We start from the raw sequence: 24,694 nt of genomic DNA on the forward strand, positions 1-24,694 counted from the left end.
TTTAAGGATTTATTATCTTGATGTTTTATTTGGAAGGAGATAGATACAGACAGACCGAGAATGATACAGACAGATAAGAAGCTAGATCTCTACTTCAATAGACAGATGTACTTTTCAATAGGGCGTATTGACCACACAAATTCATTTCCCGATTGAAGCAGAACATGAGGCAATGGCTAAGCCTTGGTCCATGTACTCTGCAGAGTCCTGCATGGCCATCATAAATTTACCACTTCCATTTGGCCCCGAATAATAACATCTTAATTATTATTTTTGCTCCGTATAACATAATTCTTTAGGATAATGATTTTTTATGCCCGTGACATATTGTCAGAGGGTGACATAAAACCCAGGTGACATGTGACATTTGGAAAAGGTCACACAGCCCATCTCTGCTCACGTCTGTCTTCATAACACTGGCACTTGTCATATTGAAGCTGGCATTGGCAATCTTTGTATTGCGCAGGAAAATCCTCCCGTATTTTGCTCTTTTTCACAGTGGTGGGTTTTTTTCAGAAGAAAGGGAGAAATTCTCATTGCGCTGGGGGGACCGTAACCCAGATATGCTCTTACCAGTGCCTCAGGTCCTAAAATTGGATTTTTTCTTCCAAATCAGAGAGGAAAGTATGACAAGAAGCAGGGCTATTACTAATGTGATAAATACGTCTGAAATGACTGGGGGTCAGAATTGGGGTAGGGGGGTGCAGTGGTATATGACAGGAATGGGGGCTTTGACAAGAGGTGATCTGGTGGAATTAAAGTGAATTGCACTCGTGGTTGAGGGCTGGGTTGGAGACTGTCATTGTGATTTAACTCAGAGCCTCTTAAATGTTCAATAAAATCTCAGGGAATTCAGCAGAACACAGAAATGCAAACTTCATTTCTGTCATCTATTTCCTAAGGAAGCTATTCATATCAATTGTGTTAATAATCATATCCTCGTGTGTGTAACTGAAAAACTAAAAACACAAACAGTATGATTTTTTTCCCTCTCTTCTGTTTGCGTGTTCTGTTCTTCTACATACGGTATGGATTCGTCACTGCGTGTTTCCCTATAATAATTCATAATCACACACAGAAGCACACCTCAGTTCCTGCCGTACGGGACATCTTTTACTCTATTCTCTTTGTATGCGACAAATCCTTTTGGAGGTGTATGAAATATTCATGATCGTGAATACAAAGGGCAGGAAAAAAGGAAAAACATAGCAGTCATTATATCAGTTAGGTCAGCTGGTGCATTAATAAATTGAATGTGCCGAGAAGCATGCAGACAGCAGCATCTGAAACCACTGTGGCCTATAGTCAGGTTCAGACATCGTGGGGGCACCCGGCGCTATCCCACAGTGCCTTGTGCTGACCCCGCACAAGGTGGAATGAAAGGACAGCCTCTGTGTAACGGCGGTGGACTGTACCACATGTCAGCGGGTTGGTGTTTGACCCTGCGTGTCAGTCATGCCAGCCTTACAGAGGTGTCAGTGCGCCAGAGAGCAGCCGTAATGTATGGGCTGTAACATTCAGTACTTATGCTGTGACAGCTTTAATGGTGATGGCCATATTATAGAGAGTGTGGAGAGAGTAAAAGAAGTGCTTTATAGGGATCGGCGATGACAACCTGGATAACAAGGACACCATGCGCTTGTGGAGGATACTAGATGTGTTAAAAAAATATTTTAAACAATCCGACTAATTGCCAGGGAAGAGCAGCACTCCGATGAATCTTCTTGCTGTTAGCGATCACAATCGAAATTAAGAGCAGATGAGGGATTACTTTGTGCTTAATATTGGACTTCACTAACCCAGGGTAGGAATATAGAAAGAGATTAAAAATATAAGAGTTTGTGATGCTCAAGGATATTATTTTGTTTTAATGAAACAGGCCAGTTGCTTTTTATATTCTAGTGAGTGAAAAACATTTTACAACCTGGCAGTTTAACCAAGATATTTATTCCCCCCAGCCTGGTTGTACCTCCTTGTTAATGACTTGACGACTTTTGGTTTCACATTTGACCTTGTTTAGTCCAGCCAGGTAAAAAATGTCAGCCTCTCTGAAAGGAAAATGCCAATCAATATCAGGCGGACGTCATATGCACAATATCATTCCGAAAACACATCCTGGAGCCGAGATTACAGAACAACCACCTGACAGATTATTTTTTAATAGCTGTATTTTGCAACATCTCTACCGTTGTACCTGTTTGTGTAAGTGTCTCTGACCCCGGCGTGCCCTGTGTGGCTGGCTGTGTTGTAATGGATGGGAGCCGTGCGTCTGGCCGGGAAGCAGAAGGCAGTTAGAGCGAGGAAGAGGAGACAGTGGCTGTGGTTTGTGAGCAGCTAACGGCCCGGGTGGACCGCAGAAGCCCCTCTTCCTCCCCTTACACAATCATGTCAGCGGTGCTCCTACCTTGCATGCGCTGAGAGTGACAGAGTGGGATGTAACCTTTGTCTGCAACCGAGCAAGTAGCTATCAGGGACAGAGTGTAACCTAGGTAGTGCCCAGACAATGAAAAGAGCTGGCCTCAGGTAATATATACACTCAAGTAGAAAGTCTGGGCGACCAAACAGTAGCTTGCAATCCATCACTCACTCAAAGAGAACAATCTGTCGCTCAAATAAGCAAAAGTCATATCTAGTAAAATCAGCATCACGCTGATAAGTCTTTTTTATATACATTTTTTACGAAGGCTTCCACATTTAAAAGTTGGCTTTTCTTGCTGATTTTACTATATATATATATATATATATATACGCAACTCACTGTGGAAAAAACTCTTGGAATTATATGTCAACATCTGCAAAACAAAGCCAACTTTTAAATGTGGAAGCCTTCGTAAAAAATGTATATAAAAAAGACTTATCAGCGTGATACATATGAAAACTGAAAACTTTCCTTTCCAATAAATCCACCTAGCCCAAATGCAAACGCTGACTACTGTCTGACGGAGTTTAAAAATGTGCTAAACGACATTAAAACAAGCAACCACAGCACCTTTTTTGTCTAAAACCCTGCTTGCTTGCTTTGCAATTATGCATACGAGACACGGCTGTTTGTGTTGTTAATACGTGATAATTGAAAGCTTAAGTCAGGTTAGGACTGGTAGTTGTTCTTTGTGAATACATAGTTTAATATCTTGATCGTTTGAGCTCTTTATCTGCCTTTCCTCTTAACGTAGTTTAGGTGGCTTTTTATTGGGGATTTTGATGCCATGTTAAAAAAAAAAAAAAGTCAAGACAGGAATTAGGGGAATTGTTTTTTTAGTCTGGAATACATTTCAATATATTATTGTGGTGTGTTAATTTATGTGTTTGTATTTGACTTTCAAACCTAAACTAAGAATTAACCTTAATAGGAGCTTTGCATAGCACACATTGCCATCAGAAAGTCAGTCATTATAACTGCAGGTACTCAAACTGCACCGTGAGAGAGAGGTTTTGACCCTAATATAGAGGCTAACATCATGGTGAAACTACTTGCACTGAAATAGACAGGTTTCCACATTCCAGATCGCTTTGTTCCTTGTGTACTTTTGATCGCAGTCCATAATGGATGCTGAAAATCAAAATGGCAAGTGCCTGGCTGTCACAACATTTGCGACGCTAGGAAACGCTTTCAACTTGCATTCGTACATTTCCTTTGGTTCAAGGCTCTCTCGTGTCAAAACTTTTGATGCCGGTGTGATTTTTGATTGTTGGATTTCCAGCTTCTGTGGGAGTCTATCTGCAATAGCAAAGCATACATAAGGAACAAGAAGGCAATCCCGAATATTGTGACTTGGACTATAAGTAGCTCTGACAGTATCTGGTGTCTCTTCCTTATTGGCCTCAGAACTTTGCACAACACTTCCGTAAGATCTTCAAAAGTTTCCCCGAACTAGAGGCAGTGTTGTCGAGCAGTCAGTGGCAGCGTGTGCGATCGGCACATCTGCGCTGTTTTATGAGGGTGGTTTTAAAGGGAAATGAAGTTCGGAGGTAGACGCTGTCATAGGTGGCGGTCTAGATAAGCGGCAGATTGATTTTTTGATTTTGTGCTGACGTTTGGCGCTCCTGTGTTGCCCTTTTAATCTCAGATAAAAAAAAAGGCTGCTGTCTTTTGTTTGCAGTTGTAAAGTAGGAGCCTGCTTTTTATGATTTGCTAATTTAAATGACATACTTTGTTTTGTCTCTCTTTTGTCGTTTTCAAACCAGTGTGTTTTTTTTTCTGCCGGAGAGCCAGCAATCTGTACCTGTGTGTTCTGATGGATATAAATGACTTAATGGTTTAACCGAGATTAAAACAAAACCTATTATGCTTCAATTAAATCGTTCTCTCTACCCCACGGCCGCCTCCCATCCTTTTCCCTGATTTTTATGTGTTTATTTGTTTCTTTGTATTGTAAGTTTTCAAGAATAATCCTTCAAGCCTGCACTGTTTTATATTCTGGAGACATCACACTCAAAGCAAATTAAATTGCTAAATAATACATGTTCCCTACAATGAGAAGAAATTTTAGTAGTTTCAGTATGTTTAAAGAACATTGTCTGAGTATCACACATTGGAGCCATATGTCATGCATATTTTAATATAATATTCATACATTTTAAGAATTCACTATTTTATTGTAACACAGGTAATTTGTGCTGTACAGCAGTCTGCTATATATCATGCTATATATAGTCTTCATTCCTAATGGGACATTACAGTCATTTTTGAATATAATTAAATACATTGACAAAAAGCAGAACTATTCAATTGGGAAATGTTTGTGTTTTTTAGCATGTTATGAGAAAACGAAATGTTTTTATTGTCTAGTTACCGATCTATTTGTTTATTTATTGTTCAAAGTGAAAGTCACCAAAGGAAAATTACTTTTCAAGAGAAACTTCCTGGAAGAAGCAGTGTAGGCCTTCAGGAACGGTGCGGGCTGATTATTGAGGAAGGTGGAGGGGGTGGGGTGGAGTGCGGGGGTGTAGTGCCCTCTCTGCCTCGAGTTTCTCAGCTCCCGTTTCTGAAGTTGGAAGATGATCAACCCTCGCCCCCCCTAATCTTGTTTGTTGTAGCTAAATGAGCTGCCCCTGCTAGGTGTGTTACGAGCTAATGAATTTACAACCTGATACGGGGGCTGGAAATTGACATGGGTCATAAAAAAAAAGTAATTAACATTTATTAGCCGGCTTGTCATCTCCAGTGGGGTGGCTGGTAGTATGGGCGATATCTCAGTGATCAATTAATTTTTAATAATCTCAGGAGAGATTACAGAGACTCCAAATGAACTCCAGACTGGCTGGAGTCTGTCAATAAACAGGGCGGGGGTCACACTCCAATCTGCTGTACGTGCAGGAGTCTCCTGGTCTTATCATTGGCAGGGCAAAAACTCTGCCATCGTGCCCTCGTGCCCCTCAGTGCTTTATCCTGTTCTTCGGATTTCTACATCTTTTATATATACGTAATGATTTCCTTAAGGCTTTTCACGCGTGATTTTGTTCTGAACAACAGCCTTTTTCACTTTTATCGATGTTTTTGACTTTTAAAATTATTATTGTTTTAATTAATATCAATAATATTATTGATTCTTATTTTGAATGCTTATATTCTTAATATGAGTTAAAGATCCACGTATTTTTTTCAATAAGAGAAGGACTGTAATTAACTCTTGTTTGGGGGGGTATCTTTACTGCCACCTTCTGGACGTTAGGTGACATACAGTTGAATATTTTGTTTTTGGTTTCAGACCATGTACTGATTGTGCCCTATATAGATTGTGGGACAGAGGATGGTAGGAAAAGGATATATTGATTTTTGTCACGAAAAAGGGAAAAGACAGATGAAAAGAAACGAAATGGAAAGAAAGAACATCATTTTGTAGGGTAAAGTGTAAAGTGGCTGGCATTATTGGGGTTAATACTTGCCAAGCTAATTCCTTGCCAAGCAGTAGCTGACAGTTAAAAGCTAATAACTTTATTGCTTGAAATACTCACATAGATGCTCGTTTGTTTATTGAGTCTAATGCCGCTAGACTGTACTCAGGGTTGGGTTTTACTGATAATAGGAGGTTTAAGGAGTCAGACACAGGGAAGGGACTGGGCGGCTGGATCTCAAGAACACATCTTAATTTCTGATGTTTAGAGAGGCCTGCCCATTTAACTACCAGCCCATATTGGATTGAGTTGACTTTTCTCCTCAGTAACCTTATTTAAATCATACAAGTCTTTATTTAGGGATAGAGCAAACACTTAAGCCGTTAATTTATGAGTCTTTACCTCATGTGCCAAAGAAATGTTGATATTTTCCTGGGGAGACACACTCCTATGGATCTATTGAATGGAAGTGAAATTTAAAAGACATACAGGTAATAATATAAATCAGAAATACCATATTATTATATAATGTCTTATATATATTATATATTGACCTATGGAATATAGTGAGCTGTTGTTCTTTACTTATTACTTTAATTAATAATTAACCTGATTTACAACATATTGCGGAGTCTTTAAAGCTGTAAGGCAAATTAATTCTGTTGGTTTCTATGGTTTGATTTAGGTGCTGAATGCAGTGAATATGATAGGCACCAAATAAAAGTGTCAAAATAACTTCAAAACATGTGCTAGCAGATTGCAGGTCCTTTATTGCTCTGTGGACTTTCAGCAGCGGAGTGTTTGAAATGATAGATGAACCACACGCTGCCTGCCGAAGGGTGGGTTGAGGCCAAAGCCCAGTGCCAGCTCCTTAGCGAAGTAGGCCGGAGTTCAGGCCAGGCGGTTTCCTTGAGGCTGTCTGCCCCCTTCTGTGTCATAGAGGGGGTGTGTGAGCTCTCCCAGACCAAGTGACTGATAGCCGGCGGTGTGGAGGAAGCCGAGGCACAGGCTGTTAGCTCCCTGGGTTCCTTCCGGCAGGCATACGGGGCTGGGGAGCTGTATCACAAGGCCGTAAATTAGCTGCCATGTCAGGAGGTTTGTAGTGTTTATGGCTCAAGGTCACCCCTATAAATCACACCAGGCAGATGCTGCTGCTGCAAGATAGCCTTCGGTCCGTTGCCGTGCTCTAACACAGGTGTGGCTATGACACAGCATTTGTTAATTGCAGTCAGGAACATTGCCCTGGATTCCTGTACTACTTTTTTTTTTAAGTTTATTTTTTCATTACCTTCCTTTTTTCACAATTTCTTGTAACCACATCCGATATGTAAAGTAAAAATCTGAGACGAGGGAAGTAGTATGAAATGTTATGAAGTGAGAGCCCCCCAGTTCCCCTTGAATGTCCCTGCAGGAGGATTGATGCCGTCCACCCAGACTCAATTGCTTGTTGGAGGAACTAGCTGGTTCGTGTGCTTGATTGGCAGTACCAGTTGGGTCCAGGGTCCTGGGGACAATGGCCAGGGCCCTTCTGTTCTTCTTGTTGTTTTGCCCCTTGCCGTAACATCGCCAGGCCCTCCTCTCGTGGCGTCATGCAGCTGTGGTCCTGCTCGTACCACCAGCTCCGTTGGTGTTCGAGACACAACAATGAGGCCATTCTCCTCACAGACACAGACACCACACTGCCCTGCACACAGCCCGGCAGGAGCCTACATTATCATTTTGAAATCCATCTCTGCATATTATAGGGGAATAGACGCACCATGTAAATATGAAGAGTAACATTTAGCTCTTGAAGTGTATACGTGCTACAGATACAAGACAACTTTGAAGCACTAAGTTTGGGCCCTATATAGGATCTTATGAAAATGTGCAGAAACTAAATAGATTTCAAATATGCATATTACCTGCATACAACAAGTAGTCAGCGTATTGTTTTTCCACTTGAGAGAATTCCATAATTCAAACTCAGCGGACCCCTGATCCCCTCAATAGTTCCCCTTTCCCACCAGGCCTGTTGATGGGCCCTTTCCGTCAACCTGCGGCAGGAGTGATAAATGTCCCTTATCGGCATTGTCATTGTAATAGCCTACAACAGGCGGAGATGGGAATGGGCGAGAGTTATCACCAAGTCCTGGAGGGGAGAATACACATCAAGCTGCCAATCACACACCATCGAAATTGCTCTGAGATTTGAGTCCCCAGACAGACACAGGCACCAGTGCTCCCTCATGCTGCTATTCTCTCTGTCCATTTCTTCTTTTCTTTTTTTTTTCTTTTTCACTTAATGCTCAAACTCCTAAACACTACCATCTCCCATCAATTTCAGATCTTTTTTTTTTAGACGGCAAAAACTGTCATCAGGGCTTGATTCCTGTACGGAGCGTGAAACGCATCAGAGGATGCCAGAGTGTTCAACATGAATCCATATGCCTTCAGAATAATTTGAGTTGAATTCAGTGTTTGCCCGATACTGCAGTTAGAAACACTGTGATTCATTGCAGTGGAGCAGGCTTACTTATGTAGTTATGTACTTTAGTTTCTCCGCAGCTCTTACTGTTGCGGTGATAAGGTATGGAAGTGAGGTTAATTACACGGCATCAATCTATACTGGTCGGAGATTGAATGCATGGCTATTATCAGTAATGTTTAACGAGACGTTCCTTTTAAAATGAAGAAATACCAGAGGTGTAAGATCACCCTCTGCTGTCAGAATTCATATCACATTCCCACTGCTGAGCTTCTCTTCCGAGGGCCTGGAGCCGGGAATGTAAAAGCCAGGGATAAGATCGCAATGATGTCCAATTGCGGTGATCCGATGGTATCGGAGCGTGTCTGAATATGCCCGTGTCTGACCCCCGGGGCCTGATCAGCCCTCCAGGACAGTGCAAGCGGGGGCCTTCGTCTTTTATCGTCAGCTCCAGGTCTGGCTGGTATAATTCACGCTTTTTAACAGCTCTCGATAGCTATCAGCCTGGGCTCAGACACACTTCTCCATCCATGATAACCTGACTGGATTCTGAGTGTTTATTAACTTTCTTGTGGCTGTCTTCATAACTGAGGGGGGAAGAAAAAACACCTCTCAAGGCCTAGAATGGACAGCATTATAAGGATATAGATATGTGTACAATGGGAAGATAATGCATTGTGTTGAAACTTATTGGGTCTACTTCTTAGTTTGTGCTGGGTACTCTGGTGATGGTCTATCTATATAAAACGGAAATGAATGTGTAGTCATCACAACTTCCAATATGGATGATTAAAGCTGTGCTCAGTAAAAGCCTGAGTAATTACCCTCCTCAATAACATATTGGTTATGTTACTGAGAAGCCACCTGACCAAACACTTAGAGTAACTGCCCAGTAAAAGAATAGATAGATAGCTGGGCAGAGCCATGGATAAATCACTTCCTATTGTATAGAGATATAGCTAACTAGCAGCACTGGCTGGCCTCTGTTTTATTATTTCCCTGTTTTATTGCTTCGACCCCCCAGGCTATATTTCTGAGGCTCAGTGGTCCTGACACAGGCCGTCTGGCGAATCCTGGGCTGTGAGGGGTGGGGGTGGGGACTGGTGGGGAGCGAGGGGGGAGATTTATTCGTTCTTCTTTTCCCTTTGACTCCTGACAGGTGCTGTGTTAACAGCTCGGCGAGCCAGAATCATCTCGCCAAAGCCAAGGGGCTTAGGATTTAAATGGTTTGCGCGAGCGAGGTGTTAGCTCTTGTCAACACTCTCAGTCTGACAGATGAATGGAGCAAGAGAACAGGAAATCCTGCCCTTTTCTCGCAGGGAGCAGGAGCATCTGAGCACCTAAAGGGAGGCTGGGGGTGGGCTGGCCTGGACAGAAAAAAGTTACTAGACAAAGCTGTATAGGACTTAACAAAAGTCTTAATGTTTTTGCCAATTACATAATGTCAGCATTAGTTGCCTTGTCCCTCAAGGCTAGGCTTGGTTGGGACTCAAGGTTCAGTATGTTGAGAGGTCGGGGGATGAAGGGTCGGGGTTCAATCCTGCAGTAGCGATCATGTATAGGCAGTGTACAGATGAATCTGCCTCAGGTACAATGCGCTAGTGATGTCTAGATGTAAATGGGCCTTGGCGATGTGCCACTCATCCCTGTAAGCTCTGCAGCCTTACTGCCCTGTGCATGTCTGTCTGTACACCCAGCCCACTCGCTTACTGAAGACTAAGAGCCTCATTGATTGCAGTGATGGGATTCAGAAAGGTCACGGGGTTAACGTACATCAAACGAGCCTTTCAGAGCCGTCCCGTATGGCACCCATGGGCCCGAGGGGAGAGATTACAAGCGTTACCCCTCTGCAGTTCCGCATAGTGATGAGAGCTGAACCGGAGAGCTTGGGAAGTGCCAATGTTCCCGGCAATGCTTCAAAAGCATTGGGTCAGGTGGCAGATAATTTGGCTTATCTTAACAGGTTCTATATGTAATTCATGACCAAGCCGTCAATGTTTTGCCTTTCTAATTTCAATATCATTAAGTTTCGAACACTTTTATGCAGAATTTATGACATGAGGTTCTACGCTGGGGATGAGTTACTTAAAACGCCACAACATCCATTATGGACGCCAGTGATCTCAGTTACAATTAAAGCAATAAAACTGGTACATACCTGGCAGTGAACTGGGGTTGTATTACCAGCACTAGTGTTACACATTATCTCATCAACTGGGAGGATGGTATGATACAGGACCTATAGTGAAAGATTCAATTGGAAGGCATTTCCCCAATCTCATTGTACATAAAGATGTTACTAACCCGAAGCAGTGTAACTTATTTGCTTTTGTAATGTAGACTTAATTTCCTATTTATAAGGATTGCTGCTCTGCTTTTAAAGTACCTCCTTTGACTGTAAGCTGTCTCTAAAGGCGTCTCTCTGGCCTGTGACAGGTGGAGGTATTCATCAGAGGGATGCGTAGTGCTAACTGTGGCTTCAATGACAGCTCCAGGAGAGCTTCCCACTGTGCAGACTCGGCAGCCCACAGTAGGAATTAAATTAACTTGATTGGCCGCTGTTGTGTTGCCATTAGTGGTAATTAGTTAAAACATCAGAGTATAAACAGTAAATTGGCTCTGGTAATTAATTCTCCCACTCGAGCGTGTGAGGGAGAGAGAGGCTGAGAGAGAGAGAGAGAGAGAGAGAGAGAGAGAGAGAGAGAGAGAGAGAGAGAGACAGAAGAGTGTAGATAAAGAAACCTGTGGGATTAGTGTTCTACCAATTGCTATCAATTATGGTTAAGTATTGTTCAAGCACAGGTATCTCCCTGCAGTGTCTGCTCCTCCATTGCCAGCGACACAGCTGCTTATATACCATTATATACACAGACATGACGTTAAATAAGCAGCACTTCATCAGAGCGACACACTGTATTTTATTTATTGTGTGAGTTTATCTTGACCTAAAAACCTTGCATAACCCCAGCATTAGAGTGGACCAGAACATTCCTAATTTGACAATCTAGGAAAAGGCTCTGAATTTTTTTTTCCACAGGTAAACTATACAGAAGAAATGGCCTTGTTCTCTCAAAAATATACATTAACATTTTTCTGTAGTAAAAACAATATACAGTAATCCATTCTATCGAAAATATTGTACTTCGGTTTTTGTTTGCCAAGATAATGAAACCAAATACTCCTAATTCATATATCGTGCTATGAAAAATAAAACAGCAAGACAACATTTCCCAAGCTGATTCGGCAGCAGAGACTGAATAGGTTATGATGTGCAACATTGAAGTCTTTGTTCCTGTTCACAAGTAATTATGAACTCTTTACCATGTTTCGACAAACAGCATTTACTTCATCACATCCTAGGGGTAAAGACGCCGACTACTTTGTGTCTGTTTACATGGAATTGGGCCCCAGTTGTGCTGCCCACCAGGAGGGACAGGTGTGCACCGAGAGTACAGCACCGTTAATATGCACATCATTTTGAAACAGCCATGGAGACAATTACAAGAAGGGATTACCCCCGTTAATACCTGCACTGCCCCACCTCGGCAGGAATATCTCCCAGCAAGCCGACGGGGTCTCTGCTTGCGAAGCAAATAACTCTCCCTCGCCCCGAAGAACGTTTTATTGGGATTTCTGTGGAAGTGTAAATATGTAAATAATTACAACTGTCTCTCCCCTGCCATTCCCCTGGCTCCGGCGCAGTGCATATAGGTGAGGGGTAAGGGGGGGGTGGGCTGCTGTCTTTGCGTTAAATCCCATCCTAAACATCCTGTAGTTGGAGAGCAAGGCAGGCAGCCTGGCAGATCTAACCCAGCCGCATCACCCTCATTTCTCGGGTCAGCGCTTGGGTAATGGTCTATTAATTTGCTCGATTCTCCCTTGTGAGGCAAACTCAATTTCCAGTCCCAGCTCACAGCAAACTGTCGACAAGGTGATTGATTGAACAAACAGCTGTCACTACTGTAGGGACCCTCCCCCCCCCCACACACACACGCATGCACACACACACACACACACACACACACACACACACACACTCCTTCGATAACACCCCCCTATGGCAGAAGCACACAGACGAACAGTAACATCCAAACTGCAGCCCCAACACACTGATTTCACAGTCCTGTTCTTAATACGACAGCTTCCAGCTCCTGACATACGTTTTTTTTTTTTTGGCAACATTAAAAATTTATGTTTTCTTTTATTTGAGAGACTCAAGAAATAATGATGAGGGCATTCAAAAGGGTGCTTAAAAGAACATGCTCCACTGTTACACACACTCTCACACACATATACATATATATAAATCATTATATTGGGTGTATCACTTCAGCCTTCATACACAAACACTGCTGTCACTCCAACTGTCACGTACCAGTTCCCATCCAGCCCCTTTAAATCACCAGTCAGGTAATATAAGACTTTGTTTCTCTACTTAGGCAAATGCCATGTAATATATATATATATATATATATATATATATATATATATATTTTTTTTTTTTTAAATAAATGACTATTTTAGAGCTCAGCCTTGCTATTGACTTATTGTCTGAGATTCAGAATGAGTCAACGCTGAGTGTAGTGGAGGATTTATTTGTATATATGTAAGAGTGGTGTCCGTTTGGGGGATGTGGGGCAGACGGGGGGGACTATAAGGGAGAAAAACATCCAAATCAAATTCCCCTTATCGCTGCATTATTTTAAGACGTTATCAGGCACGGTAATGCGGTTATAAATTCAATTTCAGCTGAAAGATTTCATTGTTTACTGACGTTGGCGTGTAGAGGGTAGGGGAACGAGGAAGGTGGCGGACGGGGGGGCGGGGGGGGCGGTGTAAACACTTGATGCATGTCGGGAAATTCATTTAGGATTCGGTGTGGGATAAAAAAAATAATAATGCTAAAGGTGGACAAGGAGAGCTCTGTCACTTTGTCAAGGACACAGAAGGGGTTTTCTATTTAGATGCCCTAAGATATACATATATTTTTAGATATTTTCTGTGTATTTTGTAGCAAATTTTGTTGATGGGGTATTAAAGGCACTGTGCCTTTGCTCTGAACTATAAAAACCCTTAGCATGTAGTACTGCATAGCAGCACACTAACCAGTGAAATATGGTGCCACTGGACAAGATCACAAATCTGTCTAATCCATTTCCTCCACAAAACACCTAGCCCTGTATTATTTAAGTTCAATTTCCCTTCTTTACCTCCCTATCTCTAAGTGTCTCCTCCCTCTTTCTCCACCCCCTCTCTTCTGCTCCCTTGCCCTCTTCCCTGGAGGATCGCTCTGACGCTCGCTGGAACTCAATTTTCAGCACTTCAGGCACTTTTTAAGAAGAGAATGATCAACTCTCCCTGCCAGGAAAAAGTTCAAGGGCCCCCATTAATTCAAAACTAAAAATGACAAATTCATCTTCACACGACGATTAAATGAAGTCAGCCTGTAATTGATGCTAATTGATCCGGGGACTCTTTCACAGCTTTCGAGGCAAAAAAAAAAAAAAGGAAGGAGGAAAGAAAGTGAGAAAGTCAATGTTTTTTTTTTCCTTTTGAACCCTTGCCAGGCAACTGCTAGACGGGCGATGAGCACTTCTGCCTAAGCGTCTCTGTGTGCCCAATGAGATTTGCCATTAAGTTATTCTTGTTTCGACTAGTTAGTCTTCAGATATTTTATAGCCACAGTGGTGTAGTGACTGTTTGAGCTCTACTGTAAAGGTTTAAAGGCTAGAAAGGAGTCCCTCAGAACTTTCATAGTGTTTCAATCACTCTGCTCTTAACTTTATGCTATTAAACTTTTATTTATATTTCTGCACAGCTCATAAAGCTTACCTGATGCAGAAACACAGCATTACAAATAGAAAGCATTCATCGTTTATTATTCAGTTTGCAAGAGTGTTTATGCAAAGTTTTGCTATTGTGCTTTTAAGTAGTAAATATTTATTCAGTGTAGTAATTTTAGGGCCACTGGTTCCCTAGAATATATTATAGATGTCTGTCCAGCCAGCGTGTGGAGTGAGCCAGTATATCAATCTGAAGGCTGCGCTGTGATGCGAAAGTCCCAGTGTTATTCAGGGGAATTCTCCGGCCATACAGAGCCTGCCAGCGCTTTAATGAAGTCACTGCTCTGCTTGTCAGTTTAAGAGGTGAAACACGTGGCTGGGAAGTGGGATCTCGGTGTGGCAGCACTTTCTCCCCAACTGTGCAGATCTGATTCCTGCAGGAAACTTTTTCCACTTCAAAAGTAAAAAAACACACTTGCGCACACACACACACACACACACACTCACATGCAGCCCCCCCATTTGCTAAATGAGTTCCACATTAAAACATGTGTCTCCGCCGGCAGGCAGGTAACAGTTTCTGAAGTAAAAAAAAATCTCCAAAGGCCAGTTTATAGGTAGCAGCTGTGCAGGGTCACCCGCCTCGTTTTAGTGGGCCGACAGATGAGGCAGCAGGGGGTAAAGTACAGTCGGAATTTCTCCACTCAGGACAAAATTACAATGTTAGCACTTTTTATTTTAAAAGCCATTTAAGTCCGTCTTGCAGCTTATTAGCAGGGTCTTTGTTCTCTCGCCAATACGTTTACTGTACACCACACAGAGCCCTCGTTTAAGCAGCAGTACAGAAATCTGGCACTTCCTTCAACTCCACTAAAACATAATGTTCTCTCTCTCTCCCTCCCTCTCTCTCCTCTCTCTCTCTCTCTTTGTGTTTCTATATTATATATACACATACATTTTTGATGTAAATTGGGAAGCAGAAATATGGGCACACTCTTTAACTTCTAGCACAAGTGGAAGTCCTCTCGTTGGCAGTGCAGTTCAGAAGCAGCTCCTCCTGGAGTTCCCAGTGGCGCAGTGCCAGCTTCAGGGTTGGTTCAGTTCAGTGCTGGATGGATTTAGAGCAGCTTATAAAACAATGTTAAAAAGTATCAGATTGACAGATCAAAAGAGCAGACCAGTTGCACACAATGGTTTAGCCTAGCAGGTAGGCAGTGAAACTTACAGTAGTTTTGAATTCCTGCTGATTTTAAATACTGAGAAAACACATGGCATCCATGTGCATATATTTTAAGATTGATCTCTGTGATTTTGTTTGATTTTGGAGCATACACATCTCCTGACAAATTATGATATAACGTACACGCAACTCCAAATTCATCACCCTGGCAAATCTGAAGTATGAAGATAGAAGGTGGAGGTAGACAACTGCAGAAGTATGGTAATGGGTTTGACATATTAATAACCTGCCAATTGGACTCAATAGCTCTGTTAACAACATGTAAATGAGCACTGACTGAGCTCATATTGATACAAGTCACATGACTCACTGGCACGCTTTCCTAATGCTCGGTCTTTTCTTCATTATTTTCAAACAGTGTGTTGTCTGTGTATTGACTGGAGCTCCCCTTGTATATGAATTATCTATCTAGATATCTATCTGTCTATCTATCTGTCTATCTATCTATCTATCTATCTATCTATCTATCTATCTATATATCTGTCTGTTTCTGTCTAGTGTAGTCTGTTTTATCTTTTTAATTATAGAAATAAATTTACAATTATATGGAAATAAATCCATGGTTATTTTAAATCCAACTATTATTATTAAAGATAACAGATGCCTAAGTGATAGATAGGTGATAGATAGGTGGGGGTGGCTAAATGAAACCAAATTACTGAGACGATTTAAAAAAAAAGCACTACAGATAGGCAGTTGGTGGTGGAGAAATGAAATGATCCATCTTGGCGCATTAGGAGAGATCAGGCGTGTATTCAATCAAGGCTGTCACAGAGACACCCCCCCTCCCATCTCCTCCTCTCCTCGCTTGGCATTTTCGTGAAGAATCTCTGCACTAAAAAGTTTTGTCAGTCCTATTTCCTTGTTATCATGGGCCCCCCTCCTCTCTTTCCTGGCTCTGTCCTCTGTCCTCCTGCAGATTAAACAGAGCCCCCCCCCCCACACCACCACCGCTCTGCCTGGCCCCTAGCACCCAATCCACACGGTGCCGGGGTCCGGGTGAGGGGGCTTCCTGCATTAATCATCTTTAACACGCTGACAGCCACCACACACCCGCACCTCCGCCACCTAGGGATTGATCTCTCCGCCTGCGCCTCCCCATCACTCACAGCGGGGAAGAGACGGGGAGGAGGGGGCAACGAGGGTTTGGTGGGGGAGCAGGAGACGGGGGTATAGAGAGGATAGTGGGGGTGGTGAATTGGTGGAGAGCAGGGAAGAGGGGAAGGAAGGCCGAGAGGGGAGAAAGATTGGAAGTGAGATGAGATGGAGACTTCAGGTGTGGAAGACATGGAGTGGAGAGAGAGAGATTGAGAGGGAAAGGGAGAGGGAGAGCAAGGCAGAAGGGGTCTCTGATTGTGGCTCACTGTCTCTCGCAGACTGGGTGCGATTAATCACTGGCCGTCTCAATTTGGTTGATTTACTCCCTGGAGACAGGCGAGGGTGTGTACACGTTGTATCCAGGCTGCACAGCGACATAATGTGACTGTCTATAGGAAAAACATTAGCCCGGTACCACTGGCCTGTTGGCCCTGATTAATGGGATGTTGACAGAACGGGAAACTTTTGACACTTTTGACGAGTCTAGGAGGCGTGTGGAGTTGAGGTAGAGGGGTGAAAACGCTGTGGTTGTCTCCAAACTGTGAGAGCAGTTTTCTGTAGAGAGGGCAGAGGAGTCTGAAAATTGATATTCATCTTATGGACCAAATAAAACAAGAAAAATGATAAAAATATAACGAACTGCAACACAGCTAGTACAAGTGCACTCCACATAATAATAATACATAGAAACTGATTTTTCTTTCTTATACGAGATTGCCATAAAATTCATCTTGATGCTTGTTCCAGTTTAGCGATGCAATAAAAGCAAAAAAGCGTTGATTAGAAAAGTGACCAACATTCAGCTGTAAGGCACTGGGTTTTATAAACATCTATAAATGCCCGGTCTTCATTGCAGTACAAGTGCAATGTTATAGCTTCATGAACTGGCAAACATCAGTTGAGACATTTTGAGTTTGAACCAATTCTGGAAAATAAACTGTTTCAATATTCCTACGAGGAAAAAAACGATGTACAGTTGTAACATAGCCCATTACTAACACTAAAATACAAAAATCAATAATATTAATTGTAGTTTTAGCAGTGTCTGTATGTATTAAACTATGATTGCAGATTCTTAGACACATACGGTGCAGCTCCGAGGGTGTGTAGTGTGAAGACAAATATTGGTGATTGCCAGAGCTTGCCTTACTCTCCTTGTCTTCTCTCTTATACTGCACCCTGCATCAGTTTAATTGATTTCATTTTAGGGTACCCTCTCATCAGCTTGATGTGTATTGAAATTCAAGATGCACACTGCAAACACACACGCGCTTCATCGACACTGCACCAAAACACACACAACCCTCCTCACACACACGCACACACACACACACACACACAGACACCCACACGCCAGCGATACTCCCACAACAGACACGCACACAGTAACAAACGCTGTGCTCAAACCCCTTGTTGCGCGAGGAGACGTGTCATCCATCACAGCTCTGACAGATGGGCCTGTCGGATTGTTTTTCATTAGGCAGGCCGGGCGCAGCTCATCGCGAGCGCAAATGACAGCCCCGCCAGCACAAACTTTACAGCTGCCGGCTCATTAAGGGGGTTTAAAACACATTCCCCCGCTCTCTCGGCTTTCTAAAGAGTTGCCATCTTCCTTTTTTTCACGGGAAGGAGCCGACCAACCCAAACAATAACAACAACAAATACGACGACGACAGAAAACAGGGGAGAGAAACAACAGGAGACAGTGCTTGTCAATACATTTGATCATTTTCACCAGTTTTATCAAAACATTCAGTGAAGATAATTACGATTTCCTACTTTTATTTTTCTTCCAGCCCAGTACTTTATTATTTTCAGCATTTGTTGTTGTTTTGAATTAAATTGATAATGCAATAATCCGAAGAACTGAACTACTTCCTTTTTGCTTGAATGAATCCTGTATCAGTGGATGCTTTGTGTTGGTCCTTCAGCGTGCAGTTGTAGATGACAAGGCTATACTTTGGGCCTTGGCGCTGACAGAGTTAAATTGATTAGCTGTTTGCTGGCTGCTTATTTCTTGCCAACTGTCTGTGATCAGCAGGATGGACCAAATAAAATGACATCCTTAAAAAACTGCAGTGAAAACAAACTCAAATTGGCTTGCCTGTAATAGCAGCAATGAATGCGGGCCTGTGCATTGCGGCCATGAGTACACACATCGGGATCGATCGTGGAAATGGAGCACAGCCTGTGTGATTACAGACCTGCAGCTCTGTGTGGCGTCCTGCTTAAAGCATTAGAGAACACACTGTCATTTTTACAACATTTCCATTACGTACCGCTGCTGCCACCCGAGCGCCACGCTATGAACCTGCGAATGTGCTTTTCAAAATATCAGGAAGGCTGTTTCCACACATGCAAACCCTAGACTCTCTTCTCTCTAATCACCATTCATATTGACTCCCGAAATATAGTATCATCTGCAGCTTCCTTTTCATTGTTCATGGTATTTTTTCTTTCATTCTGGCTAATGAAGTTCCAATCCACCATTGCTGTCATGGAAACCAATGTAACGGCTGGCAAAAGAACATTTTTAGAATTCCAGTCAGTCAGTCAATCAATTAATTCTTATTTAATTGACTGTCTTTGTCATAGCGAGCACCATCTGAAAGCGCCGGACAATCAGTCATGTTACAACAGAACATATCTGAAGTGTAGCAGAAGAGTTACAAGAATCAGTTCTTCAAAATTAAATCATACACAAATGGAATCAACGCAAAAGTCATCACGCTCTTTCTAAATAATACAGAATAAAAAAAGTGATGTTCTACAAAATACAAACAGTATGGAAAATCACTTCCCTAAAGGTTAAAAACATGTAATATTTATAACATTTTTGCCGTTATTTTAATCTGTACAAATGTATTCATACTTATTTTATTAAATCCTATGTGATTTGCACATCAGGGGAGAATGTATTTGATGTCAGGGTGCCGTCACTGTGAAATAATAATATTCATACGGATGGCGTTTGGTTAAGTAAATGACAGAAAGACTGAGCGGATTTGTGGAAATGCTGACATAATCACAGACTATAGACTGTAAAAACTCATTGTCTGAGAGTGATGACAATTGCATGCAAATGGAAAGTAAACAGGTTATATCGTAGCTGGAACAAAAAAATTAATAAATGAAATTCCTGTTAGCCGCAGGTTCAAAGCCGATACTTGGGATGGCTTTCTGGTACTGTGGATGTGTGGAGTTAGGCTGGTGTGATTGGGAGTGTAAGTGGATCAGTCGAGCCCCCCCTCCACCCTTATGTTCATTAGTGGTCACAGCTGTGCAGTCAGCCAATTACTTGGAAATAATCAGTACATTTAGTAGTGAATTAAATATTAATTACTCTTCAGCAGCTTGTTTTGTTTTGTGTGCAGGGAATGAGTGAGAGAGAGGGGAAGGAACCTTCTTTTTCCTTCCCCCTCGTATCGGGTTGATGGACAGACACTGAGACTGTCCATCCGCTGCCAGGTGCTATTGACAGGGCCAGCAGGGGAGGCCGACAGGAGCGAGAGCGGAGAGAACGTGCGCTCTGTCGCTCTCAAGGTGAAAGGCGGGTTAGTAACCATGTTAAGGACAGGGACGGAGCCAACGCACGCACAAATGAAGTGATCAAGACTTGATTACGGCACCCTTTGATTGTGTACTGATGATTTAAAGAGCGGTGTGCTCCTGTTCGCAGGCTGGGGAGAGGAGAGTCCGCAAGCAGGGGAAGACACAATCCCGGGGTCTCGTGGTAGCCTCAGACACGACTGGAATAAATGTGCCAGAGTTATGCTGGACCGAGACACACAACAAACTAGAAAGCGTAGGAGGAATGTCTTTGTCTCATGCAAAACACAGAAGCGACGCACTCTTGTGTATCAATGAAACATTATCAAATATAAAATCCTTATCTAATGCAACGCTCTCCTTGTGTCTAACCCTGCCCTTACAATCTCTCTAATTTTTTTTTATGTTGCATAGGATGTTTCTTTGTTTACATTTGTTGACTGTAATTGCTTTGGCACAACTTGAATTATCTTGTCATGGCAATAAAGCCCTGCTGACTTGAACTGAATTGGAAGGGAAAGGGGTGTGAAAGACAAGAGGGGAGAAAATATACAGAGGAGCGAAGCAGGAAGATAAGGGGGGGTTGGAAAGAAAGGGATAAAAAGAGAGAAAGATGGAAGGAATGTGAGGAGAGATGGGAGAAGAATGAGACAGAAATGGTGGCGGACAGAGAGAGAGAGAGAGAGAGAGAGAGAGAGAGGGAGAGGGAGAGGGAGAGAGAGAAAGCGAGAGCAATGGAGACGCACAGAATTGTAATCGATTACCCATTTCTCAAAGTCACTTAAAGTGTCCAGTGTGGCGCGTTGTTAAGTGGCAGTGCAGGGGAATAGGAGTTGGGTATGCGACGGCACGCGTGGCTGTGAGGTGGCGGGGGGGGGGGGTTTGGGGGACTGAGGAGGGGGGAAGTGTGTGTGTGGGGGGGGTGCATGCTAACACTGACCCCGCCAACTCGGTGTTGATGAATCTGTTCTCTCGCAGGAAATACTTCTGACAGGCCAATATCTGTGCTGCGATACGTGCCCCCAGTGGGGTCTCTCCGTATATGCGTGGCTGTTTATGTGTGTTTGTTGGGGTGGGGGGGTGGGGGGGAGTGCCACTGATCCATCACCCTTTCAAATTATAGGCCTATCAGTACATCACTAGGCAAACAGGCTGCTGCCCTCCAAGTCAAGGACACAGCCGTCCAGAGCCCAGGAATGTATTAAGAGCAAACAGCGCGGGTTATCACCTTCCGTGACTTCAGCCCCGGCCTGATCCTGTCGCACCTCACAGGCAGGACCAGGCCTGGGCGCCGTCTGATAGGGACACTCTCCTGCAAAATCACTCACTCCGGGAAGCCATTAGTTGTGTAGCACTGCAGGCCCAACACGACGTCCCAGTTGTCTCCTGGTGTGAGGAGACACTAATGGAATTGTCGCTGAGAGAATGGCAATACCTTTGAATGTGTGCGATGGAGAAGAAGTGGAAGGGCGACTTTTGTCAGGCCCTGGGCGAGGCAGAAATCGCAAGGCAAGCTCGGTGGATGAGAATGTCCACCACTTCTAGGGAATGTTGGCTTAAAATACCGTCCTCAACATGTCCTCTTTGAATACTTATTTTTCTGTCACCTTATTTCCATCACCTTAACAGTAAAAGAAGATGGTTTAATGCTGCCTCCTATAAAACTGCAAGGGCAACTGTCTTGGAAAATGTAACGTATACACTTATTTGTGAAATAAAGATCCTTTTTTAATAGTGTGTAACTGGACAGAAACAATTCAAGCAAAACAATACCAATAACCATCAATATGACTGTCTAAAGTAAGCTAGTCATATTAATAACACTGTGACTACTGCGTTCATATGAATCCTCAACCGCATCTTAAAAATCAAACAACCTCATTGTGTTCTTGTACTATTTTCAGTCGTCTTTTGAAAGTGACACAATGTTCCAGCAGCGCTCACACGCACAGTGCTTCCAGTGTGGGCGTGTGGGAGCAGGGGAGGACGAGGGGGTGGCTGTGTATGTGCTGACTGTCGATCCGTGTGTGGGTAAGGGGCTGGGGCCGGCCGGCCGAGCTTCACCGGGTCTGCCTGGTTGTCGTGGCGATGGCCTGTCCATCCAGGATATCCTGCCTGGGAGTCAGATGCGAGCCACCCCATTGTTCCTCTAAGGAGCTGCCGTTATAAATAGACTTTCCGCTCAGTCTAACAAACAGTGGACAGACACTAGGCCAGGCCAGGAAGTCTCCTCTTTGAATCGTGCTCCGAGCATTTATTTTTACAGTAGGCAGCTTTTATATTTGGAAATCCTTTGAAACCCCTGTGAGGTCAGCCGAGTTTGTTTTGAACCGGCATAACGCTGCCAGGTGACTGATGCATTGATAGCTTCCAGCCTGTTCAAAGACATAAACCTACTGGCTCAGAGGACTGGGGTAGATCAGTTTCACCACGTTTGTAACCGAATAGAGAATTGACTTTAGGAACAACAAAGAAAAAAAACATGCTGATGTTTTCATGTACTCCAGTCAGCTGTAAATATAGGTCAAATGTCCGTTTCGTATGAAGTGTCTTGTTTTTTTTCAAGCACGGCTAAACGAGATACCTAATTGAAAAGGTGTTCACGAGCCTGAGAGTACGATGGGAACATTGTGAAATACGAGGACGGGGATAGTGAGGAACGGTAGCAGAGACTCCCTGTTCCGATCTCATACTTTTTTTTAGGTCTCCAGAAGAAACATAGAGACCCCCAGACTCATCTGCTGTTTCCTTACCTTTTATTCCAGGCAAGAAGAAGGCCTCCCTGTATGACAGCCAGGCTCCCATCTGCCCCATCTGCCAGGTCCTGCTGCGGCCAGGAGAGCTCCAGGACCACATGGAGCAGGAGATGGACAGACTGACCCAACTCCACCTCAGGTATGGACACCGAGACACGGGGAAAATAGTGGTAGGGCTAACAGAGTGTCAAATGGCTGTGCGAAAGACAGAAGGAAACGGTAGGCTGAGAGAAGCGGAGTAAATGAAGCCATTGCGTGGAAAATGGGGTAGACAGGTGTGGGTGTTGGACCAGAAGAGATGAAGAGAGATAGAGAAGAAAGAGGACTGGACTGATCGTCATATCTGGCCTCTACATAGGCAGTCAAGAATGGGGATGGGAGTTCTTGCTTGAATTTGCTAAGGTAACTTTGAAAAACATATGGTTGTTCATAAATCATCGAATGGCTTTAGATTATAGGAATGGCCAGCTCTTGGTAAGTAATAGCAGGTATGGATATGTACAGGAGATCAAACAAGAGATACACCGGTAGGCTGACAGTAAGACCGATTTAAAATGCAGTGCGCTCCAGAGAGGCTGTGTTAGATCGGTGACTCTGTGATGGGGGTTAGCTCATGCGAGATAACCTGCTAGACATTGTCTTACACCACACTCTGTCACTTTGTTCACATACAGTAGATAAAGGAGATGTCAGGGGGGAAAAAAGAGCCCTTGAAGAATAGAACAATTGTAATGCTTTTACTTTAACCCCTGTGCCACACTGGGTACCTTTCTGTCTCCAAGCGAGTGATAACCTTTCAGCTCCACGAAAAAGCGTCCAATCCCTTTGTCCTGATCATCATAACACAATTATTTACTCAGCTTTGCCAGTTGTAAATGCCCAGTTATTTCCTTCCAGTCCCCTTTAACCACTGGGCCACACTACGGGTCCCTCAGTCCCTCAGCTCCACTCACTACGCCACTACAGCACGGGGCACGACGGCTGTAAGGAATGAGTCAGTGCAGGAGATTAGCCCAGTCTGTACCCTGAGCGAGCGAAGATTGAGTGGTATCTATCACGCTACAGTGGGAGTCGTTATTTAATAATTAATAAAGGGCAATTTACACCCTCCCTCCCCTTCCCCAGTCCCTAGTTGTGGACAAGAGGTGCTGTCTTCTTTGTTTAACAGCCGCTGTTATTTAAAGAGATAGCGTCATTCTTCCTCATTTGTCAGCGGCAGACACTGGTCCATGTCAGGGTTTCGTGATTTAGCCTCGTCTGTTCCTTTCCTATTAACCCCTTTGCTGTTGGCTTTTGAGTTATGCCCCACTGCCGACTGGGATGGCAAGCCGTTAGTCTTGATTTAACGAAACAGCGGGGCTGCAGGAACAAGACGTGCCTGTGGTGTTTGCCCTTGTTCGAAGCCAGTGGACAAGGAAATCATTTCTTTGCCCCGATCTAAGGTCACATATTAATGTGAGCACGATATAAATAAATCTGTACAAATATACTGTATATATATATATATATATATATATATATATATATATATATATATATATATATGTGTGTGTGTGTGTGTATATTTTAGCTATTTTATTTCTGTCCTAAAGAACGGAAAAATAAAAAAAACTGTAATATTGTAGAAACATTCTATATCTGTATTTGAAAGACTGATTTGCCACAGGAAACTATGGTTCCACAAAAAACAAATGTATCGACCAATGAAATACCAGGCAGTGTATAAATATAAAGAATCAAAACATCTATTTTGAAATCACGTTGCTGCATTAAGCAGTGGCGTTGTTGTGAATTATTCCAGCTGCCAACTGCTAAGACCACAGCGCCCCCTATTGAAGCAAGCGCTGCCTCAGAGGTTGCCCTTAGCCCTCCTCCCCTCCTATCTCTGCACCTCCATTCCCCATTACTACATTCCTTACATCCACCACCGCCGCGACAAGGCCGGACTGCTCCACCAGCATTACAT

The 24,694-nt window shown here is 43.2% G+C and overlaps 1 protein-coding gene across 9 annotated transcripts in view; it reads left to right on the forward strand.

Moving 5' to 3' along the window:
* rnf220a (ring finger protein 220a) overlaps nt 1–24,694 on the forward strand; it is a 147,207-nt gene that overhangs the window by 79,323 nt on the left and 43,190 nt on the right. For all 9 annotated transcript variants that reach the window (XM_066692693.1, XM_066692689.1, XM_066692690.1 and 6 more), the window contains exon 3: nt 22,738–22,867. In XM_066692693.1, coding sequence (XP_066548790.1) covers nt 22,738–22,867 — 130 coding nt within the window. The remainder of the gene's footprint in view (nt 1–22,737; nt 22,868–24,694) is intronic.

This window comes from Amia ocellicauda, chromosome 19, assembly GCF_036373705.1.
Source record: "Amia ocellicauda isolate fAmiCal2 chromosome 19, fAmiCal2.hap1, whole genome shotgun sequence".
Classification (NCBI taxonomy): Eukaryota; Metazoa; Chordata; class Actinopteri; order Amiiformes; family Amiidae; genus Amia; species Amia ocellicauda.